The sequence below is a fragment of the Hibiscus syriacus genome, unplaced genomic scaffold (assembly GCF_006381635.1).
Source record: "Hibiscus syriacus cultivar Baekdansim isolate YM2019G1 unplaced genomic scaffold, ASM638163v2 tig00110393_pilon, whole genome shotgun sequence".
Taxonomy (NCBI): domain Eukaryota; kingdom Viridiplantae; phylum Streptophyta; class Magnoliopsida; order Malvales; family Malvaceae; genus Hibiscus; species Hibiscus syriacus.
Window position 1 is genome coordinate 860798 of NW_024062721.1, and position 17794 is coordinate 878591.

At 35.4% G+C, this 17794-nt stretch overlaps 2 protein-coding genes and 1 long non-coding RNA gene across 5 annotated transcripts; 1 reads left to right on the forward strand and 2 right to left on the reverse strand.

Annotated features, from left to right (window-relative positions):
- Nucleotides 1-1404: 1404 nt before the first annotated feature.
- LOC120123490 lies at nucleotides 1405-3413 on the reverse strand. 2 transcript variants are annotated; one of them, XR_005516199.1, is made up of 6 exons: nucleotides 3401-3413; nucleotides 3241-3312; nucleotides 2829-3162; nucleotides 2135-2553; nucleotides 1979-2004; nucleotides 1405-1854 (listed from the first exon to the last, which is right to left on the reverse strand). It is a non-coding gene; the product is annotated as an uncharacterized LOC120123490 (long non-coding RNA). The 2 variants fall into 2 exon arrangements; XR_005516198.1 differs by lacking the exons at nucleotides 3241-3312; nucleotides 3401-3413 and having other exon boundaries at nucleotides 2829-3234.
- A 2085-nt stretch (nucleotides 3414-5498) lies between these two features.
- Nucleotides 5499-8388, forward strand: LOC120123453 (ADP-ribosylation factor 2-B). The gene is made up of 7 exons (XM_039142345.1): nucleotides 5499-5604; nucleotides 6195-6355; nucleotides 6439-6509; nucleotides 7381-7500; nucleotides 7730-7848; nucleotides 7959-8040; nucleotides 8122-8388. The coding sequence occupies exons 2-7, from the start codon at nucleotides 6208-6210 to the stop codon at nucleotides 8125-8127; spliced, it is 546 nt and encodes a 181-aa protein (XP_038998276.1). The 5' UTR covers nucleotides 5499-5604; nucleotides 6195-6207; the 3' UTR covers nucleotides 8128-8388.
- An 827-nt stretch (nucleotides 8389-9215) lies between these two features.
- LOC120123441 (galactinol synthase 2-like) lies at nucleotides 9216-16420 on the reverse strand. 2 transcript variants are annotated; one of them, XM_039142337.1, is made up of 2 exons: nucleotides 16237-16420; nucleotides 9216-9917 (listed from the first exon to the last, which is right to left on the reverse strand). In XM_039142337.1, the coding sequence occupies exons 1-2, from the start codon at nucleotides 16279-16281 to the stop codon at nucleotides 9231-9233; spliced, it is 732 nt and encodes a 243-aa protein (XP_038998268.1). In that variant the 5' UTR covers nucleotides 16282-16420; the 3' UTR covers nucleotides 9216-9230. The 2 variants fall into 2 exon arrangements, with proteins under 2 accessions (XP_038998268.1, XP_038998267.1); XM_039142336.1 differs by lacking the exon at nucleotides 16237-16420 and adding an exon at nucleotides 10004-10394.
- Between the last annotated feature and the right edge of the window lie 1374 nt (nucleotides 16421-17794).

Genomic DNA, 17794 nt, shown 5'->3' on the forward strand with positions numbered 1-17794 from the left:
GATTCCGCAATCCGTTTGACCAAATTCAAACCCGAAAATCCTCCAAATTGATAGTCAAACCCTGAAAATGCTTATATACTTAAGAATTTTAGCTTTGAACAATTAAGTAAGATTTGGGGCTGATAAATTATTATTGTTTGAAGGTACAAGAGATTCTCCGGATCGTTCGACAGCTCGACCCAGCTCTTCTAGATCAGTTAAACCACGTGTGCCAGTATTCACCCGTAAGACCCGTAAATTTTATGATTTTAGAGATTTATTTATGTTACCCATAAGTAATATAGTGTTATTATAAAATAGGTTCGAAAACTGTAACAGAGCGTGGTGAAACCAGCAATCAGTAGATCTACTATTTGAACTTATTATCGAGGTGTGTTCCCTAATTATTACTGAACTGTTTTATTGGTTTTAATATGAGGTACACTAAGTTCTTTGGTTACTGTTTTATTGATGCACCAATTTAATGTGATGATTTATGGAATTTGTGTCATGGTGCAATTGAACTTTTGGATTGAATTACAATAGTATAGCTCTGATCAAGCTAATAAACAGAATGGGCCTAATGTGACTCTTGGGGTCCCAAGATACATTAGGTTGGCTTCCCTTGCTGTGTGCTTAGGATAAGCTATATGGACTTGGATTTACGGGCGTAAGGATACAAGCTCTAAAGCTTATCCTTAAGGTGGCTTTCTTTTTGTTATGTGCTTAAAGTAAGCTATATGGAAAATAGTTTTGGGAACCACTGATGGTGTACAAGAAAAGGGTTTAAACTATGATTTTCAAAAGTTAAACTCTTTTATGAATTTATGAGATTTATTGGACTATGATTTGTTTAATGTACATATTGTGATTTTAAGGTAATATTGGGACACACTGAGCCTAGCTCACCTTTCGAAAATGTTTTTTTTCCCTTTCAGATACTGTTGGTTAGATATCTCGGTTCGAGCACTTGGAGGATCAACATATCTCTTGAAGTATATCTGATTATAATGTTTTATCTTGCAAGTTGACTTTATTTTGGTGACATGGACCTTATTTTAAAGTATTGTATTTTATGATGATGACACTTTTGCTATTACTGTTTGGTTTATCATGATTTTGATTTTGAAGACCTGTTTTAAATTAATTTATTTCTTATTGGTATTATATTTACAAGTTAGGTTTTGATAGTATAATTTATTTCATGATATTTATAATGTGATTTTACATTGATTGAATAACGGTTTCAGAAAATGTCTTTAAGAATCATGTATGTGATCCACTAGACTTAGTCGAAACGCATAGGCCGGGTCAAGGGAGTTACACATCTCGTCACATCTCATTTAGTCATCAATTAGAAAGACAACAAAGAGCTTAATTTAAACACAGTTACACGCCATTAAACGAATAAAAGACTCGAGCTCGACATTCTACATTCGAATTTTCAAGTATAAGAGTAATTCGTATTTGGAAAAGCAAATGAAATGCATAAGATGTATCTGCTGAAATACAATTTCTTTCCATTCGCATAAACTCATTGTCTGTTTAATCAATAAGCATGCATCTATACCTCACAACATGATCCACAACAGTACAACAGTGTCGGTTCCAGAAATGAAGATGGGTACAGTATGTTACTAACAAAGAGAACCAAGTACCTCCAACAAGGAGGCAGCGAATTTCACTTGGATCTCCTAATCTATGGTCAAGAAGAGAGGGACATGGACAAAGAGGGATTTGATCCTATTCTGCTCCGCAAAGTGAAGGGAGTGGCAGTACACATAATTACACAAACCGTCCGGCATCATACAATGTCATTACCTCGTATCCCTTCTTTGCTAATGCCTTTGTGATCTCCTCAACAGGATGAGAAGTCTGCAGAAGCGTAACAGAGGGAACTCTTTATCCATGGTGGAAAATACAGAAGACTATAGTATCATATGAGATATAACATGCTTTGCAAGAAAAAAAAGGTATACTTTAGGGACAACCGTACTACCTTTCGAACACGTGAAATTCAACCATCTGCAGGCACAACGGGTACTCTCAGCAAACAATATAAAAGTTCAACAAAAATATGGAAGTTTGAGGGAAAGAGGTAGAGGCATGACAAATTGCATATGCACCATGAAAGGGACAATGGGATATATCTAACCCGAGGTTTCCATCCCATCTCTTCAGGGCAACAGAAAGTAGCTTCATTTACAGCTTGATGCCCAAGAGCAAATCTTCATGCACCACTATTGACTCCGAAATGCACCTGAAGAAATATCGTCAGAATGGACAAGAAACATTAGGCCTGAATTTGTAAGGCAATAAGTTGATTGCATCAAATACAAGTTATTAAGATACTGTCTGTTGGCAAACTCCCCTCATGAACAATGCATCAAAATTGGGACCGGTTATTACGTATGAGCTTTCTTCATGTATTTAAGATGGAAAAGAAGATGGCAGCAAAAACTGGCTGATCTCAGCTTTATCATCAGATCGACTAATCACATGCTCCCAAACATGCAATTTCAATGTGGATTCAAGAGGGCACTTTAAATGAGATTTTACTGTTATTCGCTACATCTGCCAAGAATAAAGGAGAGGTAGCATGTTAGAATTATTGCATAAAGCAGTTAGTTAAAAATGCCTCCTGCCTAGTTAACTAAAAAAGCCAAGAAGAATTATTTGCTGATTCATTTCTGCATATGTGCTCAGAAATCAGAATAAGAGAATTCCAACACCGTGACCGGGACGCACTTTCTTTTTTCCGGTTTTTACTAATGCAACCATGAAGTCGATATGCATGTGTGTATCTAAGCGATTATAACACAGTAGAAAGCGAAATCCAAGTAACTAACCCAAATAATTTTCTCAGAACTTGAAGATTGAGAATCCTTTCCTGCTAAGGCAGATTGAAATGTCTGATACAGTGGAGTGAGAGCTCCTTGTCCAGCAGTCTCAAGAACACTACAACTGCCAAGAATAACGCCTTTCGGTAAACCTTTCTTTCTTGCATACTCTTTTAGATTACTAACAATGGTTTCGGTTGGGTTCTCGGAAACTCCATGAAATTTCTTAAAACCAGTCACATGGATGGTTACAGCTGCTGGCCCTTCGGAACCCATAAATCAACAATTCATATGATATTGACAAAGTCTTATCCCAAGAAAACCGATATTGTTATCTAAGTACCTGCATGAAGCACAAGAGAAGTAAACCAACGAACTCTACAAGGAACTTACAAAACCAGATGAAGGCAGACTATATGACCTCGTCCCGGTTTCAAAATCGTGAACATTCATGGTTAAGAATTTTACACTTCGTTACTCCTTTGTGCAGACCCTGTATAATTCTCAATAAGGAGTAGGCTCTAATTAGAAATAATCAAAAGATGGTATTGGTAACAGGGAAATGAGAGCCAGAGTTTTACCTTCAAGATGTTGAACCTATCAACTAGCCTTATAAACAGTGAATACACTGAGACAATGAGCTTCTGATGATTAATACATTCCTTTTTGTTTTCCAGAAGATAAAAATACTTCATAAAAGCTTCGGAATATATATTTACAAAGACTTACAGCAATTAGATAATGAAGAAGAGAGACTATTCATAAATCTGCAGAAAGGAAGCAGCTGAGAGGCAAAGTTGTAAGGTCAAAATTAGGAGAGGTAAAGAACATAATGATCCAGTTTCCAGAACCATAAAATGAACAATCTAGAATCAGTTAATCGGATCTAGAGACCAATCAAATTAAGAATCCAAGAAATAATCACAATCCATGCCAAAAAAGTCGAAGCCAAGTTAGAAAATTGACCGAATACCCAAATTGACAAAGACATGAAAAGAAAACCCAGAAAAATATCTGGAAAGCAAAGGCGAGAATAAGAACAAGAATGAGATTAGATGCTTTGGGCACCAGTAGTGTTTGACGGAAAGAAGGCAGGAGATGAAAGAGAAATGACTCAATGAGAAGTCAGTTCACAGCCAACCAGTCTTATCTAATCTAAAGTTGATTAAAACAAATACGAAAGCTAACCTGATAAAGATTCCCACAAGGAAGAAGAAAACATATTGTAGTGTAATATGTATATCATATTCGTATCTGTCAGTTTCGTTGAAGAAACTGGGACGTAAGTGGGTGGGGTTGGGACAGTGATGGACTTCGTTATTAAATTTTTAGAGAAACTATGAAATTATAGATTTTAATTTGATTGTTAATATTAAATTTTGTCAATTAAATTGTATGCTAATTTTTAAAAAATAAATTTATATAATTATTAATAAAATTAATGTGATTATATATTTAATCTTAATTATTTATAAAATTCATCAATATAGTCTTAATTTAATTTTATTAAATACTTTTTTGAAAAGATTTTAATATTTATTGAATTAAACTAAAAACAAAACAAAATTGATGGAATGGATAAATGACAAGAATTAAATGTATAATTATATCAATTTTATTAATTATTGTATTAGTTTCTCCGTTATAGGTGACTCGATTAATATAATTTAAATAGTTAAATGATATGATTGACAAAACTAAAAAATCAACAATCATATTAGAATCTTTTCATAATTAAATAATCACATGTATAATTTACATTAAAATATTTTAAAGAATCCATACATATATTGATTTTTTTTATTAATCTATAGTGCTTACAACGTTAGTATTATTCTAAAGAATCTCAATCTTTTTTTAATAATGAACGCTCAAAATACTTTATGCAGACTCCTGTATTCAAACTTATAATCTCCGTGAATAACAGTAATTCCTTTATCTACTTCCTTTAACCACATAAGTAATTTAATGGGCATATATTAAATTTTAAAATAATTGAAAGCTATAAAACAATTTTTTTTCTAATATTGGCAAAATTTCTTAGATAATGTGGTGAAAAAAGAGGACTCGCATGTGGTATATGAAAAATTATTTTCTTAATTAAGGTATAATGAATGATGCATGAGGAAAAAAACGCTCGGATCACTTGGCGTGTTCCTTAAGTTACATATATCATGTAGTTAGCGTTAACGTCAACCTTAAGTGTACACCAATCTAAAAGAAGTCGTATCTTCTTGACATCTTATGAAAGACACCAAATAACCTGTGTCCTTCAATGTTTACCGTTCATTTTACTCTGATTAAAAAATATCATTTATTTTTGTTTTATAATATGTATCTATTTTAATATTACGAGTAAAATAAATTTATTGAGTAATCTTAATAAAAATGAGATGTTATTCTCTTTAAAAAATTTAGATTCAAATAATTATATTAAATAAGTTTATATATATTATTTATAATTTAAAAATATAATTAAATACTAAAAATATTATTATATCAATCCACAATGCCTGATCCATGTCCGTCCTTGTTTACGACTATCTTGCTTATGTCCCATATTACATCCAATAATTAGTCCTTGTTTGGTTTTAGGCAAATGAAATGATGGGTCTAGTAATTTGAAGCCCAAGCCTCCCCTGGCCCTGATCTGAAATCTTCCTAATAAAGCAAACCCCGTTGTTCAATGTAATCATCTCCCTTCATTTGATTGCAGGTTTCTACATTTTTTCGTGTTTCAATTCTCTTTTTGGGCACCCTCACGTCTCTTTTAATATCTCGCCATGTACTGTACAAATCTCTCTCCTTTTCCTTCTGCATCTTATTTCCAATTTATCTCCACTCTCTTGTTTATATGTTATCGTTTTATTTGCTTTTTTGTTTAGATTCATGTGTATTTATTAATAATAGTCCTTTTCGCGTTGATTTCTGCTGGTGGGTCTTTCGCTATTTTATCCCAGATCCAGATCTGGATCTGGGTTTTATTAGATCTGCTTATATTTCGTGTCTGATCTTAATTTCTGTGAAACGTAGTATGCTACTAGCATTAGATTTAATATTGAATCTACTTGTTGTGTTTGACTAGTGTTATTTTTTTTCATTTTCGTTTAGCATGTTCTAGTGTTCTAGCTGATTCGGATCCTGTTTTTAAAATGTTCTTGCCTCTTTAAACAAATTGTTCCTAATGTTATCGATCGATTCGATATAGGGCAATGACATACATCTTTCTTATATAACTATAAATGTGGGGTGACTTATATTATATTTTACCAATTATATGTCTAATGATTTTTTTGTTCCTTTTTCCATTTTATTAATTGGTTTATATTATAAGCTGCGGCGGACCTTCTCTTATGTTCCTTTTTTCCCCTTCAGCCAGAATAGAAGGATGGGGCTTTCTTTTGCTAAGTTGTTCAGTCGCCTGTTTGCCAAGAAAGAGATGCGAATTCTTATGGTGGGTCTTGATGCTGCTGGTAAGACCACCATATTGTACAAACTGAAGCTCGGAGAGATCGTCACCACCATTCCCACAATTGGTATGCTCTCATTGTTAAAATTTCTGACAGTATTTTGTTTTCTTCTGTTTTTAGATATTGATACTTATTGCTATTTCACCTAGGGTTTAATGTGGAGACTGTTGAATATAAGAACATTAGCTTCACTGTTTGGGATGTTGGTGGTCAGGACAAGGTAATACAACAGGAACTCAAAAAATATTGCAGATTCAGCCACAATTAATTAGCATTTCACCATTTATTGTTTTCCTGTGTCTTACTGCTTGATGGAACATGATACTTTGCCATGTTATTCAATTGTACAACCATGTTGATGTCTCAACTGATGGCTACATCTACTAATGTCAAATTTTCTTTCTAGTTTTTTCTTTGGTGGTATGAGATATGGTTGGCACATTATTTGGCTTCTTGCCTTTATTTTGATATCTTGATTTATTGAGCATATTCATACAAAGCTTTGATTTTTTTCCTTCATAAATATTCTGTTTACTTTAATTGGTGCTTTATAATTGCAGATGATGAATTTGAGTTCTTATTGACGGTCTTGTGCTAGCTAGATGTTTCCCATTAGCACATAACATTATCATAAGCTATATGTACCTGTGCTATCTTGTCTTTCAAGTTTTTCCTCTGGCTATAAGAGGAAGACTATCTGCATCATGGCATATATAAAACAATGTTTATATATTTGTTTTTATATATTATTATCTTTATTCATTCAAACTTTTTTTGCACTAACAAAAATGTTAATGAAAGTGCTTTCTTTTTAATTACCTGGTATTGACCCTGCTGCTGATTTTCTAAACTGTGCGAGTTGTGATGAATGCCAAGTTAATTTGTCTTTGGCTTCAATTTTATATTCAATATATAATGCAACCAACAGTGTCTCTTCAATGCAGCAATTTAGTTTGAGTGTTCTTTTTTTTTCTGAGAATTGTTGCTTGCTTTTCTGTGGTAGATATGTTTACCCGTTCTTCAAATTAAGAGTGAAATGTCTGAAGTTTGATGGCATGCTAATTTCTGGTTGCTTTTGTGGCTACTTTCAGATCCGACCTTTGTGGAGGCACTACTTCCAAAATACCCAGGGGCTAATCTTTGTTGTTGATAGCAATGATCGTGATCGTGTGGTCGAAGCCAGGGATGAGCTTCACCGTATGCTAAATGAGGTGCCATTTTACTTATTTGCTCTTTATTGGTTTTATTTTCTCTATTGAGTTGAAATTTTCATTAAGCGTGTGTTTGGAAAGTCAACCCAATAATTAGATTTTGTTGTAATTATATAGTTGGCAACTATCGTAATTTGAGGGTCCTGTTTCACTTTTATAATTAATATTATTTTAAAATTTAAACTTACATAACTGTGTAGTTACAATTTGTACTACCAAATATGCGTAGGATGAACTGAGGGATGCTGTGCTGCTTGTATTTGCAAACAAGCAAGATCTACCAAATGCTATGAATGCTGCTGAGATTACTGATAAACTTGGTCTTCATTCCCTCCGTCAACGCCACTGGTATTTTATAATAAACTTATTCTCTGCTCTTTTATTTCCATATCAGTCTATTTTGTTCTAAAGAACTTTTTTTTTATAGAATATGATCATTTCTTTAATGGGAGTCGCAGGTATATCCAGAGTACATGTGCTACCTCTGGCGAAGGGTTGTATGAAGGGCTTGACTGGCTATCCAACAACATAGCTAGCAAGGTAGGTTCAGACTGATGTGTGAGCCCGTTGTAGATATTATTCTTTTCTAATTATTGCTTTCACTCATTGTGTTTTTACTAGGCTTGAGAGGGTCGGTCGATGATCAGTGACATTTACAACTGGGGCAGCAATCTTTGCGGAAGTCGAATTTGGATATGTATATTTTATTTTTATAGTGATATGTTCTGGTGTTGGGTTTTCCTTTGGCTTGTTAACTTTTACAAGAAATGTACGAGGTTGTGTTAGATATGGGCAGTTTGATTGCCTGTCTGCTTTGTAGAAGGAATTTATTGTTCTGAGTTTAACGAATTCGTTGTTGACATTTCATAGTAATATGTTTTGAATTTTCTGAGTCTGATCGCAAATATGTTTAATACTGTTTATTATTTTGCTCAGAAAGCTCCAATTGAGCTGGCTGTTCTGGCTTGAGAGGGTGGGAAGAGTGCAGTTTTGAAATGCTTATCAGTACAAATTAATATTAACCGGCAAGTCATCTGTGCTTTTAGGCTTCTTTATGTCGTCGGATCATCTTCTCTTCTGTTCTATGGCTTTTAGCCCTTGATGGGTTTGTTCTTTATCCATGTACTATACCCATACAAAAAGATAGAACACAACTGGTAAAGTAAATGCCATAAAAAAATGTAGTTACTTGTCCTAATTAGCCTTTCTTCTCTTTTTGAACAAAGTGTTTGTTTGATGGTAAACAAACCCCAGATACATATTGTAATTTATCGAAAGTTAAATGATTTCCAACCTCGGCAAAGTAAAAGTTTGGATCCAATCCAACTTTCTCTTTCATATTAGGTTTCATATACTTGCAAGATATTCAACGTTCATAAATCTGTTTATTACGATTTGGAACTTCAACTTCTGATTTTAGTTCCCAAATCCTTTTAACAATAATTAAAAAAAACACAGAAAATATTCGTTTTTATATGAATATTAAATTCAAAAGTTTACAAATGAACCTACAAATAGTCGAACGATACAAAGAATCCGTAAGGACAGCGCTTATGCATGGTAGTTCCTTATGTTTTCCTGAGAAAAATCTGTCCCTTTTAATAAATATAAGGACGGATCAAATACAGCTAGAAAGAAGAAAATAACACGTTTACACTCCCTACACAGCTTAGATGTATTGTATATAGTATTAATAATCTATATCATTCACCAAATTAAGGCCACAATCACTAAGCAGCGGATGGGGCTTTTAAATGCTGAACCGGCAATCCTGCGAAGAATTGTTGCAGTTGCAGGCCTGCTTCGTCATCCTCATCAGCTTCTGCTTCGCCAGTGGCCACAGCATTTTTGAAGTCAAGCGACTCATCATTGTAAATATCCCACCATTTTCCCACCAGCATCTTAATGTCTTTCCTGTCCATGTTCTCTTCTTTGCCCGTATACCGCCAGGGTTTGGAGCCAGCAGCACAGTAGTGAACCACCTTGGCCTTTTCGAGCTCTATGTTCTCAGGATGGCGCCATAGCATGGCCATCACCAGGTTGTATATTGGAGGAATGGGCCTGTAAATGTCCCTGAAGAACATGTTCAGATAATCCTGTTCCGCAAATGGGGTAGGAGTTGTAACTTTGAGAGTGGTCAACAGGTCCTCATACACGGTAAGGCTGGGTTCATACACAAACATGCCTGCGTTGAAGTAAAGAGAAGGCTTAGGTCCCAGCTGAGAAGGCCACTGGACCTTATCAGGGCACTGTTGGCAGTAGCCAATCTTGTACTGTGGGGTGTGGCTCCATGTTTTCTCACAGAAGCAATCCATTACTGCATAAAAGTAACCATCTTCCATGTCGAACAAGTGGTCTATGTTGTCGAACACTTGGATGTCCCCGTCCAAGTATATCATCTTGGAATACTCCACAAACTGTATAAAAAAAGAAAGAAAATGATTCATTTTGGAAAATGAAATTCCTAAACAGAATATTCAAAGATACTAGTAATAATAAATACCTCCCAGATACGAAGCTTGGAATAGTTGATGACATAGTAGGCCATGGCAAACTGGGTGTGGTTATCGGGTGGGCACACAGGCTCGATCTCCTTGAGTATGCAGCCCTGTTCCACAAGTGTCTTCCTGTGATCCTCCGGTACGTCAGGCAAAAGAGCCACCACAAGCGGGTACTTGCTCTTGAACTTCCTGAGTCCCTTGGCTAACCCCACCACGCCCTTGATGTAGTCACCGTTCCCCGCCAAGAACGTAACGTAAGCCCTTTTGGGAGGGATTGGAGCTTTGGCGGTGAGAGTGGCAGCTTTGGTACTGGTGATGTTAGAGGCCATGTTGGAAAATTGTTTTGGTTAAATGGTAAAAGGGAAAGGTAAGGTATGGGTGTTTTAAGCTTACTGTTTGGTTTGAAGGAAAATGAGGTTGCGTTATACAATAGAGATTTGTGTTGCAAGAGAAAGCTCAATTGCTGGTGTTGGGGAGGGATGTGGGAGGTGGTGTTTATATAGGCTATTAACAACGCGTTGGCCCACGAGGAAGATAAAGGAAATTATAAATAATATTTAATGATATCATGGTTAATCAATTATTTTCTTTTGAAAACAATTTTTTTTTGTTAATCCAGATCGAGTATTATAGAGGTCAGGACGACCCTATCAATCTAGTTTACTTTATTTACAATGATTAGGTTTTGAACTTCTAAACTTGTTTAAGAAATCTAGTGTTTCATCTACTAATTGCTAGTAAAACAATTAATCTTTTATATTAGCAACAAAGCCAAATTTTTTATACTGAATTTTAAAATTTTTAACATAATATTTAATTTATTCATCATTAATTAATACAAAATATTCTACGTAATGATTCTTTTTATTTAATTTATTTTATTTATAATAGCATAAGTTGAATCTAGTTTAATAGAGACGGTTGTCTTTTTAAAAATTTAAAATTTTTATATATTTTAAACATTTTTTTTATATTTTTATTAAAAATTTTTGACCTCTAAAAATATATAAATTTATATCCTTTAAAATATTATAAATTAGTCACTCATAATATAAAATTTTATGTCCATCCTTTATATTTTTCTCAACTCATCTTGACCAAAATACATGTCATACCATTCTTATATCGCTTGACTAGCCAAAAATATACCTCCCAATCTTCTTTAAGTGACATGAAAATTTGTTCCCGATTAAATTGTTTTATAGAAAATTAGATAATTTTTGAATTATTTTTACTGTCTCAACATTATCCACAGTAATTTCAATTTTTTTAGTTTAATCTCTGACAATGTCGAAAACAATTATAGATAAATCATAACTCAGTTAGAAAAACCAAGTAACCATCTAAATCTTTGGTGAATTCAAATATACAGTATCTGGACTTGCCTCTTATAAGACCACCTGTTGGTGCAGCTTGGTTGCCTCCAAAAATTAAATTCTAATATTTATATAAAATATATGATATCTTTTTTATTAAACTAAGACGATTATAAATTTACGTATTTGAATGGTTAAGAAATCGTTGTTGTTTCAATATTTTAATCATTTGACAGTAAACGTCCAATCACTTTTGTAATCGCTGGTACTTGAACTCGTGATCTCTAGAAACAACTACGATTCTTTTAACAACTTAGATAAGTATTTTTTGATGCATTCTTATACTAATTTATTGTTGTTGAACAAAATCAAATCACTCTCTCCATCGTGTATCAAAAAGAGGGTGCATTAAAATTCCTTATTTACGCAGCTTACTTAACTCCAACTAACCGACATCACCAAACATAGCTGGTTCGTTGTGATGTCGCCACGTAATCCATTGGGAGTCGGGTAGTTTCTTTTGTAGACCGTCGGTCATTCATAGTTTAATTTGAGTGGCAAACCGTCATCGTGGGGTCCACTGAATCTACCCGTGTTGAACCCCCAGTTGACCGACAGAGACCACGTGTCTGCAAGGTACTTGACAGTTGTTTGAATCATCGGTCCAACAGAACCCTTTCATTTGCTTCTCTTTTTCAAAGCACCCAGGTACATTAAGATAAACAAAGCTTTTAGATGAATGAGATATTGTTCTTTATTTAATGGACTAACCGACCAAATTTCTAGGATTATCCTTTTAAAGATAATTCGTTTTTGTTGTCAACTCATGTTTTCCATTCAAATTTTGACTTTTGACTTGTATTTTTATGATTATTATTCTATATTTATTTTATTTTATTTTTATAAAAATCAATTAAATTTATTAAAAATAAGAAATATCTAGAATTATAATGAATGTTTACGAGTATAACCGTAAATATAAACTAAAATATAATTAGGACATTTTCCTATAACCATCGATACAAAATCTAATCATATAGATCACACAAGGACCAAAGAAGGAAAATGATAAAAAAAACCTAACAACAAACGCTCGAAAAAAATATATATAAACAAATCCGATTGTATCGAAAAACGAATCACAAAAGGAGATGAAGCTATTAAAAGACCACCAATAAAACATAAATCAGAGTTGAGCGACGTGAGAAAATTATCCACTAATGCAAATCACTTATCCAAATCAATATGATGGTCCAAAGCAAGGAATATCAATATGATAACAAATAACGTCATCTCGATCAGTCCTGGTGATGTAAAATTAAACCTTTTAAAAAAGATAAATAAAAACGTCAACCAAACGACATAAAACTTACTGAAAGTCAGAGAAAATATGCTATAAGAGGAAAGTAAAACGTATCATAAAGATATAGTCATAAAAAATAAACGAAACAAAAAAATAAAAATATAATATAAGAAAATAGATGAAAAAAATACTAACACTAAGCTTAGTGTTGCCGCCTACAACCAATTAAGAAACGGGAGTAAATGACTAAAATTTTTAAGATTAAGAAAAATAAAAGTTTATTAATGGATTGTTTTTTATATTTAATTTTATAAACAATGTTAATTTATTATCATACATCATTAACTATTTATATAAATACTAACTAAAGGTGTACGATAATATGATAATACTATTTATAAAAGTAAATTATTATTGGAATAATCACAAATGTTTTTTTTATTAATTACTTTCTGGGTAGTACAATTGTTGGGACAGCAGCAGTGGCAGCTTCTACTAATGAACAGGAGTCAGAAGCAACCAGGTTATGGCATATGCGCTTGGGGCATGTTGGTGAAAAATCCTTGAAATTACTGATAGATCAAGGATTATTGAAGGGTGCTCGGGCTTGCAAATTAACTTTTTGTGAGCATTGCATCAAAGGGAAGAAGACGAGGGTGAAATTTGGAACAGCAATCCATGATACTAAAGGTATTTTGGATTATGTTCATTCAGATGTATGGGGGCCTTCCAAGACAACTTCATTGGGAGGAACACACTATTATGTCACATTTGTTGATGATTTTTCCCGGAGAGTTTGGGTGTATCCAATGAAGACAAAGGATGAGGTGCTAGGATTTTTCCTTAAATGGAAAAAGATGATGGAGACTCAAACAGGCAGAAAAATCAAACGTCTCCGTACAAACAATGGTGGAGAGTACAAAAATGATCCATTTCTGAAAGTCTGTGAAGAGGAAGGTATTGTTAGGCACTTCACTGTCAGAGGTACACCACAACAGAATGGAGTGGCAGAGCGTATGAACCGGACATTAGTGGAGAAGGTTCGGTGTATGTTGTCTAATGCTGGGTTAGGCAAAGAATTTTGGGCTGAGGCTTTGGTCTATGCTTGTCACCTTGTCAACCGCTTACCATCGACTGCTATTGGGACTCTCCTATGGTAGAAGAAGAGTCAGATGAAGAAGAGGTTCAGACCCAAGAACCTCCACAGCAACATGAATCAATTGCACTCAGAAAGGGAAAGAGGACCATTAGACAACCTGCTCGTTATGCTGATATGGTCTCTTTTGCATCACCAATTGCAATTGATGACGTTCCTGCCACTTTTAATGAAGCAGTTCAAAGTTCAGAACATAAAAGTGGAGGATTGCCATGAATGAAGAAATGCAATCCCTTCAAAAGAATCAGACGTGGAAACTAGCTAGTCTTCCGAAGGGAAAGAGGGCAATTGGGTGCAAGTGGGTATATGCAAAGAAAGATGGATTTCCTGACAAGAATAACATCCGCTACAAAGCAATATTGATGGCTAAAGGCTACGCTCAAACGGAGGGAGTTGATTATAATGAAGTATTTTCTCCAGTTGTAAAACATTCCTCCATCAGAATTTTGTTGGCTTTGGTAGCGCAGTTGGATTTGGAACTAGTTCAGATGGATGTAAAAACTGCATTTTTACATGGAGACTTGGATGAGGAAATCTACATGACTCAGCCAGATGGATTCAAAGTTGCTGAAAAGAAGAGATGGTGTGCAAATTAGAAAAATCGTTGTACGGATTGAAGCAATCTCCAAGGCAGTGGTACAAGCGATTTGACAAGTTTATGATAGGGCAGAAGTACACAAGAAGCAAATATGATCATTGTGTGTATTTACGCGAGCTAGAAGACGGATCCTATATATCTTCTTCTTTATGTTGATGATATGCTGATAGCTTCCAGGAGTCAGACAGAAATTGCGAAACTAAAGACTCAATTGAACAGGGAGTTTGAGATGAAGGATCTTGGTGAAGCGAAGAAGATTCTAGGCATGGAGATATCAAGGGATAAGAAATTGGGGAGGCTTTGTTTGTCTTAGAAAGAATATCTGAGGAAGGTACTAAAACGTTTTGGCATAAATGAGATGTCAAAACCAGTTAGTACACCTCTTGCTCCTCATTTCAAGCTCGGTGCATCCATGTCACCAAGGATGATGCAGAACGGGAATACATGTCAAAGGTTCCGTATGCAAGTGCTGTTGGTAGCTTGATGTATGCAATGGTGTGTACGACCCGATATTTCACAGGCAATTGGGGTTGTGAGCAGGTATGCATGATCCTGGAAAGGAGCATTGGCAAGCTGTGAAATGGATTTCTGCGGTATATTCTGAACATCGTAGATGTTGGTTTGGTCTTTCAGCAGGACAAACAAGATGGTCAGTGTGTAGTTGGGTATTGTGATTCAGACTATGCAGGTGATTTGGACAAGCGTCGATCAACTACTGGTTATGTGTTTACATTTGCAAAGGCACCAGTCAGTTGGAAGTCCACCTTACAGTCAACAGTGGCTTTGTCTACTACAGAGCAGAGTATATGGCAGTTACAGAGGCTGTGAAGGAGGCAATTTGGCTTCAAGGGTTGCTTGGTGAATTGGGAATGGAACAAAAGCACATCAAAGTGCACTGTGACAGTCAGAGTGCTATTCATTTAGCAAAGAACCAGGTTTACCATGCAAGGACGAAGCACATCGATGTTCGATATCACTTTGTACGAGAGATTCTAGAAGAAGGTGGAGTCATAATCCAGAAGATTCGGACCACTGAGAATCCTGCTGATATGTTGACAAAAGTGGTAACTACGGTCAAGTTTAAACATTGTTTAGATTTGGTCAATATTGTTACAAATTAAAAGATTGTTTTTTAGAGATGTGTGTGGAATTTGCCAAGGTGGAGATTTGTTGGTTTTTGGCAAAAGTCCCACATTGGTTGTGTATAAGGAGGAGGTGAAATTCTTTTGTTATAAATAAAGCCCTCCTCCTCCTTAGTTAATCATCCCACAAATATAAGCCTTCTTCTATTTTAAAGGCTATTTGTATTCTTTCTCTCTTTGTAATATTTCCTCTATTAGTGAAATATTTTGGTGTTCTCTTTTATGTCTATTTAATAGCTATTGTCGGGTATAGTTGTTGTCAATTATTGTCCTATTAAAATTACTTGTCTTGGTAGTTCTGTCTAAGGAAAGTGGGTTTTAAGAGGGACCATTGTGACCCCTCCTCTTTCCTGGGAATCTACCTTGGGGTGATTTTTAGTACAATCGTTTTCACACTAGTCACCTAGATAATAGTTTTCAAAGTGAATCTGTTATTGGTGGAAATTAACCCGAATTTCACAACAAAGGCCACTGGACCTTGTTAGGGCACTGTTTGCAGTAGCCAATCTTGTACTGTGGGGTGTGGCTCCAGGTTTTCTCACAGAAGCAATCCATCACTGCATAAAAGTAACCGTCTTCATGTCGAACACTTGGATATCCCCGTCTAAGTATATCATCTTGGAATACTCCACAAACTGCATAAAAAAGAAAGAAAATGATTCATTTTGGAAACTGAAATTCCTAAACAGAATATTCAAAGATATTAGTAATAATATATAACTCCCAGATACGAAGCTTGGAATAGTTGATGACATAGTAGGCCATGACAAACTGGGTCTGGTTCTGGGGTGGGTACACAGGCTCGATCTCCTTGAGTATGCAGCCTTTTTCCACAAGTATCTCCCTGTGATCCTCCGGCACGTCGGGCAAAAGAGCCACCACGAGCGGGTACTTACTCTTGACCTTCCTTTCTTCAGTCTAATTGCATAACCTTGTTCCAAAAGTATCTTCCTGTGATCCTCCGACGGCTTCGCTTCCTTTCTTCAGTCTAATTGCATAACCTTGTTTCAGCTAATAACATATGATGTTCATTTAGATCATGCAATGCATGCATATATATATCCATGCTAGCTAGAATTAAGACATTTACCTCAACTCTGAATTTATGCAACAGAGTCGAAGAATCAACCAGGGACAACAAATTTATAAGCGCTCCTCTTGATAGAAGAAATAAATCCCTAACTTTACAAGTCAAGCATCGAAGGTTCGGTAATTTTGGACACCCCCAGCTCTTCAAATCGAATTAAAAAACGTCCAACGTTACTCAAACCATAAAATCAAATCGAAACAGAAGATATCAATGAGCTAAATAAAGTAACTTAACACTTATGTTGGCCTTGAACTGCAACGACAGATTCACCAGTTGAGAAACACAGACCGATAGGCAGCTGGGGAAGGCTTGACAAAAGTTGAAGTCACCTTTAATGGAGTCCCATGGTGCCCCGCAAGGTATATCATAAGATACATCACGAAACTTGGGAACATATTTCAGAACTATACGCAATCCAATAGATTCATCTCCACTATATTCAAAAGAAACCAAATTTGATGCATGAACTTCAATGCTCTTGATCGCATTGCAGAAAGATATATGCAAGTGTTTCAGCCTCAGCGACAAGCCGCAAATATTCAGATTCGTTAGCCGTTCCGACGGGGAGTGCGAGACGTGCAACGGTTCGAGAAGGGACAACCAGAAAGGAAAGTCTCCAGAAGACCACTCACTTCGACATATTTGAAACAGAGACTAGTAAGGAACTTAATGTCGGATGAACCGCAGAATCGATCTGCAAACATGTAATGTCCATTGTCGTTCCAGTGAATCAATCTGCATGGTGCGAAATCAAGTTCAAGCCTTTTAACCCTCTTCATTAATGCAATCTTGATCCATCGGTCGATGTTATGACTATATGGTTGAGTGAAATCAAAAGAAACTCTCAACTCATCTATAGTTGGGGCTTCATGTGAGTACAGAACGTAACCCATTCTACATACTCACCCCTCTCTTTTCGCAACCCTTTGAGATTCGGCTGAAACGTCCGTGAAGCTTCGAACTTTAGACTACAAGTGATAAACTTCCATAAACCTCGCCATACTCGTGAAACAACGCCGGTTCTCGCCGCTTCCTTTGGGGATAGAGAACATAAAATACGGACAAGCAGTTCTTCAGGCAATTCACGTATCTGATCCATCGAATTCTCATTCTCATCACGTTCCTGAAAAAATAAACTGATTCTTCAAAATACAAGGCATGAAGACACTTTTGAGAAAGAGAAATAAC

What these genes read in the sequence shown, in the direction of transcription:
- LOC120123453 (XM_039142345.1), top strand. Translation starts at nt 6,208, where the DNA reads ATGGGGCTTTCTTTTGCTAAGTTGTTCAGTCGCCTGTTTGCCAAGAAA. An exon ending in TTCACCGTATGCTAAATGAG is followed by an intron (nt 7,501 to 7,729) that starts GTGCCATTTTAC and finishes AAATATGCGTAG; the next exon opens with GATGAACTGAGGGATGCTGT. An exon ending in TCCCTCCGTCAACGCCACTG is followed by an intron (nt 7,849 to 7,958) that starts GTATTTTATAAT and finishes TGGGAGTCGCAG; the next exon opens with GTATATCCAGAGTACATGTG.
- LOC120123441 (XM_039142336.1), bottom strand. Translation starts at nt 10,330, where the DNA reads ATGGCCTCTAACATCACCAGTACCAAAGCTGCCACTCTCACCGCCAAA. An exon ending in CCAAGCTTCGTATCTGGGAG is followed by an intron (nt 9,918 to 10,003) that starts GTATTTATTATT and finishes TTTTTTATACAG; the next exon opens with TTTGTGGAGTATTCCAAGAT.